Source organism: Rhinoderma darwinii, chromosome 13, assembly GCF_050947455.1.
Source record: "Rhinoderma darwinii isolate aRhiDar2 chromosome 13, aRhiDar2.hap1, whole genome shotgun sequence".
NCBI lineage: Eukaryota > Metazoa > Chordata > Amphibia > Anura > Rhinodermatidae > Rhinoderma > Rhinoderma darwinii.
The window spans coordinates 59,416,910-59,432,790 of record NC_134699.1 but is presented as its reverse complement, the minus strand read 5'-3'; the positions used below and the strand labels follow the sequence as shown (position 1 = coordinate 59,432,790).

The 15,881-nt window shown below is 47.7% G+C and overlaps 1 protein-coding gene and 1 long non-coding RNA gene across 3 annotated transcripts in view; one reads left to right on the top strand and one right to left on the bottom strand.

The window, feature by feature from the left end:
* The window catches only part of LOC142665733 (uncharacterized), an 85,156-nt gene that overhangs the window by 14,192 nt on the left and 55,083 nt on the right, over nt 1–15,881 (bottom strand). The window contains exon 5 of the long non-coding RNA XR_012851555.1: nt 7,743–7,894. This is a non-coding gene — a long non-coding RNA (uncharacterized LOC142665733). The remainder of the gene's footprint in view (nt 1–7,742; nt 7,895–15,881) is intronic.
* Nucleotides 5,932–12,023, top strand: LOC142665730 (protein kinase C delta type-like). 2 transcript variants are annotated; one of them, XM_075845483.1, is made up of 3 exons: nt 5,932–6,253; nt 9,703–10,231; nt 10,399–12,023. In XM_075845483.1, the coding sequence occupies exons 1-2, from the start codon at nt 6,005–6,007 to the stop codon at nt 10,000–10,002; spliced, it is 549 nt and encodes a 182-aa protein (XP_075701598.1). In that variant the 5' UTR covers nt 5,932–6,004; the 3' UTR covers nt 10,003–10,231; nt 10,399–12,023. The 2 variants fall into 2 exon arrangements, with proteins under 2 accessions (XP_075701598.1, XP_075701597.1); XM_075845482.1 differs by having other exon boundaries at nt 5,933–6,253.

Sequence of the window (15,881 nt, the reverse complement as noted above, 5' to 3'; positions counted from 1 at the left end):
TACAGCACCAGAACAAAGCTCAGTACATAAATCCAGCTCCAGAACAAAGGTCATAACATATATACAAACACCAGAACCAAGCTCATACATATATACAGCATGAGAATAATGCTCAGTACACATATGCAACACCAGAACAAAGCTCATATATATATATATATATATATATATATATACACACATCACCATAACAAAGCTCATACATCTATACAGCACCAGAACAAAGCTCATACATATATACATCACCAGAGCAAAGCTTATACATATATACAGCACCAGAACCAAGATCAGTACATATATACAGCACCAGATCCAAGATCAGTACATAAATACAGCTCCAGAACAATGTTCATAATATGTAAACAGCACCAGAACAAAGATCATAACAAATATACAGCACCAGAACAAAGATCATAACATATATACAGCACCAGAACAAAGCTCATAACATATATACAGCACCAGAAACAAGCTCAGTAGATATATACATCACCAGAACCAAGCTCAGTACATATATACTGTAGCGTCCATGGCCGCGGGCCGTCAGATCTACTCACCGCCTGATGCCCGCAGCCATGGATCTGTGAACGCTGGTCCCCATCTCCTTCCTAGGAGACGCCTGCGCTCACTTACGCTCCGGTCCGCTGTGTCCCGTAGGGTGCGCGCACGCTCGTGCCCACTCTTCAAGGGCCAGCGCGCGCACATGTAAGAAATCATCATCATCATCATCAACACACATGATTTCCTGGACTATAAGAGGGCCCCAGCCCATCTGATCCTAGCCTGAGTGTTGTTAGTTATCCCTAGTCTGTCTTGCAAATGGTCCCTTAGTGTTTCCCGTTCCAGTTGTTACCCATGCCCAGATACTTGTTCCTGTATCCTGTGCTGTGTACTTCTTCCTGTGCCTACTAGTTGGAGTCGTGTCTACTGCACCTGCTGTTGTTTGCCACGTCCTGTGTCATCCGCTACGTCCTGTGTCATCTGCCATGTCCGGAGGGATTCGCCACGTCTGGCGCAACCTGCGGCACCTGTTGTCATCCGCCATGTCTGGCATTACATGCTGCACCCACCTCCATCCGTGTCAGAGCTGCGGCCACTGTCTGGACTATCCAGGTACCCTTGTGCGGGACTTTGTATTGCTGGAGTTCCCTGTTTGGCCAGCTGCCTCCCCGCTACGTCGGTGCGGCCTAGTTGGTCCACATACCCACAAACCGTGACATATACAGCATGAGAATCAACTCAGTACATATATACAGCACCAGAACAAAGCTCAGTACAAAAATACAGCATCAGAACCAAGATCATAACATATATACAGCACCAGAACTAAGATCATAGATATATACAGCACCAGCACAAATACAGCTCAATGTAGTGCAACCCCTGCTACATAGGTTTGTACGGCGTAAAACTACAGCTCCCAGCATTGGCTGAACAATCATAAGGATATGCTGGGAGTTGCTGTTCCACAAAAAAACACAACTCATACCACCCATCATCTCGCTGCAGATCATACAGTGACTACAGTGCTGATTAGAGGCAGAATAAACATTTACATTAGGTGACTCACCGGTGACGTCTTCTCGAATTCTAGTTCTTTTTCTCTTTTCTTCTCCATGCCTCCCTCCTTAAACGCTGCTCCCCGTCCTGGTCCCCCTCGAGGAAACCTCCTGTTCCTGTTCTCACCCCTGAGGGGGTGGAATTCGAGGTGGCCAAGATTGTGGACAGTAGGATGATCCAGGGCTCCCTCCAGTACCTGGTCCATTGGAGAGGATACGGGCCAGAGGAGAGGACTTGGGTACCTGCTCGAGATGTTCACGCTGGGGTATTGATCAGGAGGTTCCACCTTCTCTTCCCCACTAAACCGGGTCCTCTTAGTAAGGGTCCGGTGGCCCCTCATAAAAGGGGGAGTACTGTAAAGGATCTGCCAGGCACTACGTCTGGGTATACTCCCAGGATTAATCAGTCGACACCTGAGGCCAGACCTCTGAGACTGACACCGGCTCCCACCAATCAGGGTGGCAGGCTCAGGAGTGGGAGAGCCTATCGCGGCCTGGTCAGTCGGAGTTAGCTCCGCCCCCTGTCCATTTATACCTGCCGTTTTCTCTTCCTCTTTGCTTGTTATTCTTCTTGAATTCCTGGCCCCACTGCTGCCTTGCTCCAGCCTGCTTCTGCCGTGCTTCTGCCTTGCTTCAGTTCCGTTTATCCTGCTTCGCTCTGCCCCTGGCTTGCTTCCTGCTCCGTGCTCCCGTTTGTATACTCCACTACATCCTGATCCTGACTGGCTCATTCACCGCTCCGTTTCCTCGCGGCGTTCCGTGGGCTACTGCCCCTTCCCTTGCTTGTTCCCTGTTTGTATTCCCTTGCACTTAGACAGCGTAGGGACCGCCGCCAAGTTGTACCCCGTCGCCTAGGGCGGGTCGTTGCAAGTAGGCAGGGACAGGGCGGTGGGTAGATTAGGGCTCACTTGTTCCCTTCACCTCCTTCCTGCCATAACAGCATTTCTGCAGTTTTCCGCACAGATACATTCAGCTTCTCACTTTTCAAACATTTCTGCACCTATAAGCGAAGATAAAATTCTCATGGTGTCACACACTAAGCCGCAAAATATAATAGCGCCATACACTGCACCTCTAACTAAAATAGTGCCATACACTGTGTCCCTGATTATAATAGCACTATACACTGTTTGCCACAGTCACAGTGCTCCCTGTAGATAGTGCCCCCCATGGAGACCCCTGCAGATCGTGCCCCACATAGATCCCCCTGTAAATGGTGCCCCACTTAGATGCCCCTGTAGATATTGCCCCACATAAAGCCCCCTGTAGATAGTGCCCCACATACAGCTCCCTGTAGATAAGGCCCCACATACAGCCCCCTTTAAATAGTGCCCTACATACAGCCCCCTGTAGATAATCCCCACATATAGCCCCCACGTAAATAGTGCCCACATATAACTCCCCTGTATATAGTGCCCCATATATAGCTCATCCCTGTAGATAGTGCCCTACATATAGCTCCCCCTATAGCTAGTGCTCCAGATATAGCTGACTCCTGTATATAGTGCCCCACATATAGCCCACCCATGTATATAGTGCCCCACATATAGCCCACCCCTGTATATACTGCCCTCATATAGCCCACCCCTGTAGATAGTGCTCCACATATAGCCCACCCCTGTATATAGTGCCCCACATATAGCCCCCCATATATAATGCCCCACATATAGCCCATCCATCTATATAATGCCCCACATATAGCCCACCCTTATATATAGTATCCCTCATATAGCCCACCCGTGTATATAATGCCCCACATATAGCTCCCTCTGTAGATAATGACACGCCCTTTTTATTCTAAAAAAACTAAAACTTTACATGCTCACCCTGATCCCATTCCCACGCCGTTCGGTGGCAATCCAGACCTGCTCTCTTCTGGGCAGGTTTGCTTTGGCTGAACGACGAAAGGCGTTGATTGACAGGGCAAGTAATTCTGCCCTGTCATTCAGCACCTTTCAATGACGCAAGCGGCGTAAAGAAGTCATCGTGCCGCATGCATCGTTGAAATGCGCTAAATGGCCGGGAATGGTGCACGGCCATTCATCGCTTATGCAATTATAGTGCAAGAGGTGGTGGCGGCGGCTGGTTTCAGTGGCGCCGCCGCCCCCTTAGAGAGGGGAATTTACTCATCATTTGACTAAACGGACATATGAGAAACGATTCTATCCCACAGGTCGGGATGGGTTGACGCACGTTTATCGTGTATATAACTTAGTGTACTATTACATCATTTGTTATAACTTTAAAATGATCTCTTTCAGATTACTTTACCTGAGCCATATACAAGTTCTCCCCATGTTTACTTTGGACTCCCCTTGTTCCGGTGGGTAACATACATTTTTATATTTAATATCGCCATGAGCATCGAAATTTATCTTTATAAATTGCGTCTATGTACCATAAGAAAACCAGGATGAAATATAATAACAGTGTTCTTGTGACCAGAAATTTTTAATATTGAATTTTCCAACATTATGTCTCTATTCACACAGATGCGTTTTTTCAGCTATTTTTTTTTTTACTTTGATATACTTCTAGTTATATTATCACAATAACTTTCAGAATTTATAACATAGGGACATATACTACATAATAAAATGTCACCTCTAAACAAACTATATTATATTAGGGACTATATTTATAATGTCTCATATATAATTCTCTTAAATTTGAGTAGTGAGCGATTTCACTGTTTCCTATATCATTCTCATTGACCTAGTACGATAGTTTATCACATCACGCATGCGCTGACACGCGCAGTATTTCATCTATTAGGTAATGATATTATATTTACCAAAAAGGCCGCCGATGACTACACATGTCTAATGCGCATGCGCAAACCCGCGTGATGTCATAGACATGCGCAAACGAATCCTTAGAACACCGAAATCAACACACACGTGAACTTGGATCCAAAGTATTACATGTTAATGTTTTTAATTGTTCACAGCTGTACATGTTTAATAACGGACACATTAATTAGCACATTATGCACTTTTCTTGTGTATTGAGAAGATATTTGTATTGATCACTGTGGATACTTTATGTATTATTATATGTGATGTCATTTATAGACATCATGGTTGTTTTTAGTCTTTGTATTAATCACATGTTAATGGGACTATTTGTTCAGCCCCCGTATATACCACTGTTTTATACACCATCAGCGTGCTTGAAAAAGGCTCCACAAATACAGCCGAAACCTTGCACAGGGGCTAATAAAACGCACTTTTTTCACTTTGAATCGGAGTGCTGCCTATTCTTGGAAACATATTGAAAGATTTGGAACCAAAAATCGGGTTCCCAAGTTGTGCACCCATCCGTTATATGTGCTGGTGCTGCTGGACGGTGGACTCTATCTATCTATCTATCTATCTATCTATCTATCTATCTATCTATCTATCTATCTATCTATCTATCTATCTATCTATCTATCTATCTACCTACCTACCTATCTATCTATCTATCTATCTATCTATCTATCTATCTATCTATCTATCTATCTATCTATCTATCTATCTATCTATCTATCTATCTATCTATCTATCTATCATTTATAATATAAATGTGTATGTAATAAAATATAATAATGTCTTTTCTCCTCCATAGACATTGGACTGGGATGAGGACATAGATGACGTGCAGGAGACAACGCATCAATCTCACATTACTGCTGGCGGGTCCTTTCAGAATCTCTGTCACAAACTCAATCAGATGACATCAAAACTACTGACACAATGACTGAACCCAATGGTCATAATAAGTCAATGGTGTCCTGGTGCCGGGGGTGTCCTTCATACCATGGATCCGGCGCTGTGTCATGGTTTACATTATAAATAATCTTATAATTATGATCTATTCACACTCCTTTATTTATTGTACATCCACTGCCAGCCCGATATACCCTTCTCATCACCTGTCCCATCCCCCGTCTACTAATGATACAGCACTAGAAGATCCGCCATGACGGTCTCTCTCATTCCTCTAGACCGGTGTTTCCCAACCTTAAAACATGGAATATGTTTTCCACTCCCGGGGAACTACTACTCCCATTCCTATGTATCTCATAGAAGTTTGGTGTAAAGGAGGTAAAGCGTTCTATAATTGTATATTCTGGATGAGAAATGTTTCACCAATAACTTGAGCAAATAGAACTCTGTTTTCTATTTCTACTGTAGGAGTGACATGTATTGCTACTGTGTTCTGCGGACCCCTGACCTGGAATCTCAGGAACCATGGTTGGAAAACATTATGCTGGACACGAGTCTGGCACTCATGATGCCCACATCAGACATGGCAGAGCAGGTTACTGCCAGGCAGGTGCCACCTGAGGATTCCATGACCTCTGACATCATGTGACCTGCACACGACCAACTGCCCTTTACTTTCAACTGTCGACGGCAGCGATCGGACTGGAGTCTACAGGTAGGAAGATATTGGAGAAAATGGCGTCCAATGGACATGGAGAAGACAGTGAGAAGAGAGAAGACGAGAAGAGGAAGAGGGAGGAGGACAGCGTCACCGGATTCAAGAAGATCATGAAGAAGAGGAGAGGAGCCAAGGACAGAGGATTGGAGGATGAGGAGCCAAGACCTGGGAGCAGCGGAGACCCTGGAACATCCAGCCCCTATGCCAGGCTTACCATCAGCCGCTTCACCATCCACCAGGTCCTGGGTAGGGGCAGCTTTGGCAAAGTGAGTATAATATCTAAATATTACATTTGAAAGGGGCAGTAAACCTAAAGTTTCCATTTTATCTCCATCATTTGTTCTCTGTTATCAGCCATGTCACGCTGGATGGATGATGATTGTAGTGTTAGTCTATGGGATGCTACTTCCGTTTTTTATTTTAGTTTTTCCCTCCCCACCTTCTAAAAGTCATAACTTTTTTATTTTTCTGCTGACATAGCCGTATCAGATTATTATTATTTTTATTGCGGGATGAGTTGTAGTTTTTCATGCTGCCATTAATGTTTCATATAATGTACTGGGAAATGATTAAAACTTATTTCGATGGATGGAGTGGAAAACAAAACAGCAATTCGTCCATTATTTTTAGGATTTCACTTTTTTTGAGTCAACTGAACAATAAAAATAATGTGTTGCCTTTATTCTGCGGTCAGCACAACTACGGTGACAGCAAAATTATAAGTTTTTTTTTTTTTACACTTTTTATCCAATAAAAACCATTTGTAAAAAATATTCTGAAACCCAGAAGTTTTTTTATTTTTCGGTCGGTGGAGCGGTGTGAGGACTTGTTTTTTGCAGGGCGAGCTGTAGTTTTAATTGGTACCATTTTGGGTTACATATAACATTTCATCACTGTGTATTTCATTTTTTAGTGAGCAAAACAAAATGTAAAAAGTTTTTTTAATTTCGTTTTTTTAAATTTATTTTTTATGGCGTTCACCTTACGGTTAAATAACGTTCGATTTTAAACGTTTATCTTTTTTACGGATAACAATTCATCTTATTTTTTTTTATTTTATAAATTAGGGGTAAAGTGACTTTTTAGATATTTTTTGTATGTTCCGTACACATTTGTTTGACCATTTTTTAAATGAGTTTCTATAAATTCCACTAGAGGACTTGATGGTAAGATTGCTGGTACAATACACTGTAATATTTATGTATTGTGCTTTTAGCATCCTCCTATTAAGCCCTTCCTCTGGCATGGCTTAATAGGAGTACCAAGATGGCAGCCGTCATTAGGACCTCTAGCTGCCATGACAACTATCTATACACCGCGATCGTGTCACGTAATAGAGGTGATGGGGTGACAAAGGGAGCTTTCCCCTGAGTAACGGTTTAGATGGCACGGTCGCTATTAGTTTATACTTACATAACCATGGTGACACACCCAGTGGCGGATTAAGTAGACCATGGGCCCTGGGCTGTTACCAAACTTGGGCCCCCCTTCCGCACCGCCGCCCTGCCGCGCCGTAACAATTTTTAACACTAGCTTTTTGGGCAAGCATTAACAAATGGGTGTTACGATTCCCCTTGTCACAGGGCTGTGTCCCTACATACTGACAGTATCACACTGTGCAGGGACACGTCCTCCTGACAAGGGGAATTGTCTATCAGTCCTGGACTGCAGAAAGACTTTTTGTGAAATACAAGAATTTCCTATAATAAACATGTCAGGAGAGGTGACAGATTTTTTATAAATCTAGTGACTCACAGGTGACAACGTCTCAGATTTTAGTATTTTTTTCCCTCTTTTCTACTCCATCCGGTCCAGAGCTCATGACGACTTTTCCCGGCCATGACTCATTTCTGCAGAATTTGCCACTCAGATGTCTTCGGCTCCTCACTTTTCCACCATTTCCACACCTATAAATGAAAATAAAGTTATCATGGTGCCACAAACTGTACCCCTAAATATAATAGCACCAAACACTGCGCGCCTGAATATAATAATACCACACACTGTAAAACACCACATACACACCGCCCCCTGTACATAGTGCCACACACAGCCCCCTGGACATAGTGCCACACATAGCCCCCTGTACATAGTGCCACACACAGCCCCCCATACATAGTGCCACACACACAGCCCCTGTAGATATTACACACCCCCATAGATAGCGCCCCACACAGCCCCCTGTAGATATCACACATCCCCCGTAGAGAGCGTTACACACAGCCCCCTAAAGATAGTGCCATACAGCCCCACTGTAGAAAGCGCCACACAGCCCTCCCCTCTTGTAAATAGCGCCAAAAAAAAACCCTATAAAGAGCGCCACACACATACCGCTGTGGATAGCGCTACACAGCCCCCCCTTGTATATAGTGCTACTCAGCCCTCCCCCTTTGTGCATAGTGTCACACAGCACTCCCCCTTGCATAAAGGCCACATAGCACCCCCCCTTGTATATTGTGACACAGAGCACTTCCCCCTTTGTATACAGGCCCACACAGCGCTACCCTCCCCCTTGTATATAGGGCCACCCAGCACTCCCCCTTGTATATAGTGTAACGGAGCAATCCCCCCCTCCTTGAATATATACACAGCGATAGTCCCCCACCTAAAAAAATGTATACAGTTTACTTACCTTACCCCGTGTCGGCCGCTCCAGCTGGACGCATGTGAATCCTCCGGACTAGACGCATGCGCAGACCGGCGTGATGCAGTACTGGGAGTCTTCCCAGTGCCTTATAGGCTGCAAGCCAAACGTGACCGGCTGCAGCCTATAGTATTAATTTGTATTAAGTCCTGAGGACTCAGATACAAATGAATGTGGCTGCCGCTAGCACCGGGGCCCCCTCCGATGCTAGCGATGGCATCAGGCATGAGGGGGCCCGTGCGATCATGTGCAGTTCTGCCGGCCATGGGCCCCCCAGGAGCCTTGGGCGGCTGCCCGAACAGCCCTAATGATAATCCGCCACTGCACCCACCTGCCGTCCTGCAGCCCGGCCTCCTGGGATGATGTTTTATCCCATGTGACCGCTGCAGCCTCTGATTGGCTGAAGCGGTCACATGGGAATAAACTTTATCCCAAGGGGCCGATCTGGATGAAGAAGCACAGAATTCTGGGTAAGTATAAGATTTCCCCCCCCCCCCCTGATTATTGCAAATGAATTGCAGCTTTTCCGTCACACAAATGGAACATCTGCAATTTATTGCTGGTTTTATCTCCCGACCGAATTTGATGGGGAAAACCCGCAACAAAAAACCAGCGATTATGGAAATACAATTGACATGCTGCGAATTAAAAAGCCGCCCTGCAGTGCAATTTCTGAGCGTTTTTTTTTGCTTATCATTTACGCAGCGTGTGGATAAGATTTGTTCAAATGTCATCCACTCTGCTGCTACTGTCTTATGCTGCGGATTTCTCGCAACAAAATCCGTTGCGGAAAATCTGCTGAATTTACGCTACGTGTGAACTTATCCTTAAAGCGCGTGATTCTGCTCCATTCTCCCTCCTACCAACTATGACTTACATTTACGTCAGATGTCAGTAAGGCGTGAAGACCTCTCCATACAGCACCCAACAGCAGACACTGTATTACTGCATTATGCCGGTAGCTCAGCTTTGTTCTGCTGTAGGGTTCTGGGCACTACCCGACTGACCCACCTCTGAGTCCATGCCTGATCCTTCTTCTTCTCATGGGCACTCTCCATTTGTTTTCCTCAGGTGGTCCTGGCATCAGTCCCCGGCCGAAACACCTACATGGCCGTAAAAATTATCACCAAACGGGACAATGCGGACGAAATTATGAGAGAGCGGCGGATACTCCTGGCGGCCAGACACTGCCCGTTCCTATGCCACCTCTATGCCGCACATCAGTCTGAGGAACGGGCATATTTTATCACGGAGTATCTGTCCGGTGGCAGCCTGGAGGCTTTGATCAGGATGTGCGGCTGCTTGAACATCGGCAACGTTAGGCGAGTAAATAATCAGGAGACTGAGGGGGGTGGACAGAAGAAAAGGTGAGGGAGAGGTCAGATGAAGAACAATGCAGAGAATGCAGAATACAGGCTGCCATAATCAGCGCCTCTTCTCTGATAGAGACCACACACACTCCATCATAACATGATATTAGGGAATTGATAGAGGAAGATTTCATGACATTGAGACTCCGCTCTGTTCTCCCCATCAGATTCTACACAGCAGAGATGATATGTGGCCTCCAGTTCCTCCATGGACACAACATCGTCCACCGGTAAGCAGAACTTCCCCATTTTCTCCGTCTCCATTACATGCTATAAATAATGCACCCAGCTTTCCTACACTCCTGAGTGGCTATTCTGCTTGTAGGTGCAGTGATTCATCCCCCGTCTCCTGGATCACTGGGCGGATTTGTCATTCTCTCGTCTTATTTCTTTGCAGAGATCTAAAGCCGGAGAATATAATGCTGGATGCAGATGGCCACGTCCGTATCATCGACCTGGGACTGGCCCAAGATGGCGTCACCGCCTCCAATAAGATCAGTGGAGTGACGGGAACGTTGGATTACATGGCCCCCGAGGTGCTTCTTAGAAAAAAATACGGCACCGCAGTTGACTGGTGGAGCCTGGGGATTGTGGTGTCCAGGATGGCAGCAGGACGCTCCCCCTTTTACAACGGCCCCGTCAGGCGAATGGCTTTCAAAGCCATCACCACCGCGAAGCCTAAATTTCCAACTTGGCTTAATCCTGACGTGAAACATCTAACCAAGAGACTGGTCCGTAAAAATTCTGAGAGGCGCCTCGGTGTGTGCGGGAACATCAGAGCGCATCCATTCTTCTCCACCATCGGCTGGGAGGAACTGCAGGAGAGGAGGGCACGGCCACCTTTTACACCATTTGTGCCCGTTCTGGAGAACCAACATCTGAAGTGGCCAGAGAATAACAAAGCCCTTCACCCCTTGTCCGGGTTCAGCTTCATGTCACCAAGCTGGACCCCTTAACATCTCAGGACAAGGGCCCAGAACTTCACGCCTCCTGACCCGCGCCTCATGTCTCTGCTGCTGTATGTCACCTCGGCTGCCCAGACCATCATCTCTCTCCGTAACATCTTCATGCCGCACCTCTGCCATCTTGCTGCTGCACCAGGGCCTTGACTTGCCATCCTCCAATCCCGGGCTGGCATCTGACATCACTCCAGCCTGAAGATCCTCTACACCCCCCAGGAGCGGCCTGTGCTTAGTTTCCATCTGGAGAGATCAGGAATAATAGCCGCATGTTGTAGTCCTGGGGCCGGAGCGGCCATTATACCTGATCTCACCTCAGCACAGGCCAGGTAAGTAATGCACCCACATCACTAGCATCACCCACATCACTAACATCACCACATATTAAGTATAGACACCACACTACATAATATGTATAGACACCGCACTACATGATAAGTATAGACACCGCACTACATGATAAGTATAGACACCCGCATATAGACACATAGTACATTTAGATTAGACTTTAGCCTTTGATCCTGGGATTATTCTGATCGCCATATTTGGGGTCAGGAAGGAATTTTCCCCCCTTAATATGAGGACAATTGGCTCATTCCTCAAAGGGGGTTTTCGCCTTCCTCTGGATCAACACGGCCTTAAATAGGTTTAGGATTATAGAGTAATAAGTAGTAACACACATAAGTAACATAATATAAATATAGAAAAATAATTTATCAAAAATAATTCTTAATTTAATACAATTTATAGTTTACACATATATAAATACAGTAGTTAATTAAAAATAATAATAAAAAAAAAACCTAAGAATTTTTCCCTATATTACACATCAGCCTTTGATCCTGGGATTTATGCCGACCGCCATATTTGGGGTCAGGAAGGAATTTTCCCCCCTAATATGAGGACAATTGGCTCATTCCTCACAGGGGGTTTTCGCCTTCCTCTGGATCAACACGGCCTTTAGCTAGGTTTAGTATAATAGATAAATAGATGACACATACATATACACAGTATAATAGTAGTCTTAATACTTATATAATAATTTCCTAATAATAAAATATAACCTTCCCTTATCTATAAATAAAATTCTCCTTTTACACCCTACATCTTTGTGCTTGTTGTTATTCCCATTGGACGTCTATGTTGTAAATGTTGTATAGGTCTCAATGTCTTATTCTCCAGGTTTTACCCATTTAGAGTGTAGCTAAACGTTTGACAAACTTCTGACATGTCCGAACAAACACGAAGCGGCGGAGCGATCACACAAGTGCTTCAGCTGCTTCATTCTAGCGATTGGTGGGGGTCTCAGTGCTCGGACCCCCACAATCCAACCTTCTGACATGTCACTATGACATGTCAGAAGTTTGTCAAACGTTTAGCTACACTTTAAAGGTATATGCCAGATTTAAAGCCCAAATGTGGTGTGAACAGAGTCTTACAGGGGTTGTTAGGTTTTTACAATACCGTTTTGCTAGAGGGGTCCCGTAATCTCTGGGGGAACTTAATACAAGAGTTTAATTTCCCTACACTCTCAAAGGGTTATTAAAGTATTAGGCGGGATTCACACGACCGGGTCGTTCCCGAGCCCGAGTGTCGGCCAGTAAAATCGGCCATTTTGTCCGGCCGGTTTGCATTAAGTTTTGCATCCGTGCCGGGCAGATCCGGACAGTGACATCAGCGGCAACTCCTGAAGGGGAATCCCCATGTGTTCGGGGATTCCGCTTCAGGAGTTTCCCCTGATGTCACTGCCCAGATATGGACAGAGACATCAAGCACTCTGTCCAGGAGCGGAATCCCCGAAAACACGGGGATTCCGCTCCTTCAAGGAGCTAAAGTGCGGCTAGCACATAGCAGAGATACCTCCCCGCTCTGCTATAGTGGCGTCGCTACAGTAGTAGCAGCCGCAGCAGCAGCAGCTGCAGCTGCTAGCGTCGCCATCGAAGGTGTCGCCGGGCCAGGGTGCTTTTAAAACAAGCAGGGGAAGGGAACCAGCGCAGCGCTCCCTTCCACCTGCTGTACACCCCGGCACTGCCACACAGTGTACAGCGATGCCATTCGTCCGAATGGCTTTAACTCCTCCTCCTCACATGCACTCTGCGCTGTGAGGAGGAGGAGATAGAGCGCAAGCGCCGGAAAAACCGGCCATCACTCGGGACACATCCCGGTGATGGCCGTGTAATACCCGGCCCCATAGACTTCTATGGGAGCCGGGCGGACGGGTACCCGGCCGAAGATAGAGCATGTCCTATTTTTTGACGGCCGGTTTTCCCGGCCGTCAAAAAATCGGTCGTGTGAATAGCCCCATTAGGGGTCTATTATTCCTAATGCAGCCGGGTGCCGGCCGATTTATGAACGGCCGGCACCCGGCCGGGAAACCCTGCCGTGTGAATGAGGCCTTACACAGTTCTAAAATCACCAGGCTGTGCATGTAGTACATGGATGTGTTGATCCTCCTTAGCAGGAGATGATGTTTGTAGCTCCTCTCCATTCTGGCTAATTAATCAGGTTCCTGAACAGGGGAACCCACACTATTACACTAAAATTCCCTAATAGGGCATTTGAAAATGGGTTTTCCAAACCAGAAAACAGCTTTAATGGTTATATAATGATAAGTGAGAGTTTGTTACAATGTATCAGTGCAGGAGAGAGCTGAAGTACAGGCTATTTAGATTGTGGAGGATTATCTAAACTGGATACATTGAATGGGGCACAGTGGGAGATAGAGGATCGGCTACAATGATGCCCCCTACAGTCAGGGCCCTCACCTCATGGATGCTCCTGTTACCAGATCCTACACACCAGAGATCAACATTCATGAAGAAGAAAAATCCCCTGCAGAGACGTCCACACCGAGAGATCCAATAGGACTGGTCTATACAAGGAGACTTCATATCCGGGAGCATATTTACAGCCAAGCCCCATATAATAAATACTTCATTCCTGTATACATGAGAAGTTCTACAACTTTATAATATAATTTATGTTTCAATTACTCACCATTTTCAAGAACTGTTTGCTGTCAGTGAATGAGGACGCTCTTGCTCACATTCAGATGCAGTAAACCTGTACATCGCTAGTCCAGAAGAGGCTGGACGCAGCCTGCAGGGATTAAGGGAAGCCGACATGACCGTCCTGGTAGGGAAAGGGTTAATTAGGTGAGGGAGAGTTGGAGGGAGTTGGAGGGGGGACGGGGAGGAGTTAAGGGGGACGGGGGGCCGTTACTGAGCTTCCCGCTGTTTCTCGGCATTGAGCCGGAAGCAGCGGGAGGAGTAACACGGAAACAGTAAGCTCCCCGTTGCCCGTGCTTCTCAGGATGGCAGAGTCTTTAATGTTAGAGCGGCTGCGTGCCGCTGCTGTGCACCACGGTCCCGGATGGCTAGAGGAGACCGTGGCTGCAATAACTAAGATCCCGGACGCCGTTTCGCCACGTCGGGCCCGGCGTTCGGGGTCTGTTGCACAGGACAGGCTCCCCGCCCCGGCCCCCTTACAAGCATGGCTATGGCGGCGGGGGGGAGTCGGCAACAACCGCTCCTGCGCAGAGCAGGCAGAGAGCGTTGCCGGGGGTGACGGCGACGCAGGCCGGGTCGACCCGTCCCTCTCGGCGGTCCCGACCTCCAGAGTGCCTCAGTCCGGAGGCAGTCCCGCGGACACGGCGTCGCAGAGGGAGCCCGATCCCGGACGCTGCAGGCCAGGCAGCTGGGAGGACCGCCCCTTCTCAGGTCCTGCGTCCTGGCAGGAATCCCAGGCCGCGACGGGGTCCGGCGGTAAGCAGGGAGTCGCAGGCTGGGCTCCCTGTCACCCCTCCCCCATCAGATGGAAGATTTGGAGGACAAGGTACGGCCGCCCCGCCTGGTGATGTTCCGGCCAGGGGACAGGCTTCGTCAGGATCGTCTAGACGGACGCCTAGATCTGCAGCGACGTCGAGGCAACAGGTCCGGTCGGAAGTCTGGGTCCCGGCGGTCGGGCGGCAGGTTGCCGGCCCATCGGTCAGCGCGTCCTCATCCCCGTTCCACAGATGTGGTTGGGATGGACAGTCGTCGGCGAGAGAAGAGCTGGAGGAAGGTGAACTGGACGTGTATCGTCGAGGTCAGGATGGTCCGGCTGACGGGAACACAGCGCCTGTGCAGCCCGGTGAGTGTATAACTCCATCATTGTCTTATCCAGCGATTTTTATGTCGGGTGTCGGCGGGGGGGCTGCTAGCATTGCATCGGGGGCCGGTAGTGGCGCGGGCGGACGCGACGGAGCGGGTTTGGCAGACTTAGTGGGTTGCTTACGGGAGCTGGTGGGGCGCCTAGACAGGGCCGCGGCGCCGGTAGTAACGGAAGTGTCCCCTGCGGTAGTTTGGGAAGGCCCCAGGGACGTGGGATCGTTACAGGCGCGTCCCGTGATGGCGGTTAGAGAGGCGGTCGCGGTGTCGGTACAGACCGAGGCACAAAAGGATGGCGATCGAGTGCGTATGGATGATCGTGCTCGGGGGGAGGTGTACGTTTGTTTTGAGGGTCCGTTGGGGGCGCATTTAAAGCAGGAGGTGCGTGATCGGATCTGGAAGGACGAATATGTTGAAATTTTTTCTCTCTTGCCGCTGGCTAAATTTAATTTGGATAAGAGCAAGCGGGATGAGAGTAAAAAGGACGAGGAGGAACGGCGGCGGTATAGGCTTATCCCGCAGACGTTCGTTAATTGGTCGCAGGCGTTCGCCATATTGGCCAGTGTGATAGGGGAAAAGGCGCCGGAAAATTGTTCGGCGTTGTTTTGTTATTTCGATGCCATTGGGGAGGCTCATAGGGCATATGGGGGTCAGGCGTGGCTGCGATACGATGAGCAATTCCGTCAGCGGAAGGCGGTTCGGCCGGCGATTCGGTGGGACCAGAAGGATATTGCTCTCTGGTTACGGGTTACGGCTCCGGTTAGGCAGTCCTT

Coding starts and splice junctions, on each gene's coding strand:
- LOC142665730 (XM_075845482.1), top strand. CDS start 10,134: ATGACATTGAGACTCCGCTCTGTTCTCCCCATCAGATTCTACACAGCA. Junction 10,232..10,398: donor GGACACAACATCGTCCACCG/GTAAGCAGAACT, acceptor ATTTCTTTGCAG/AGATCTAAAGCCGGAGAATA.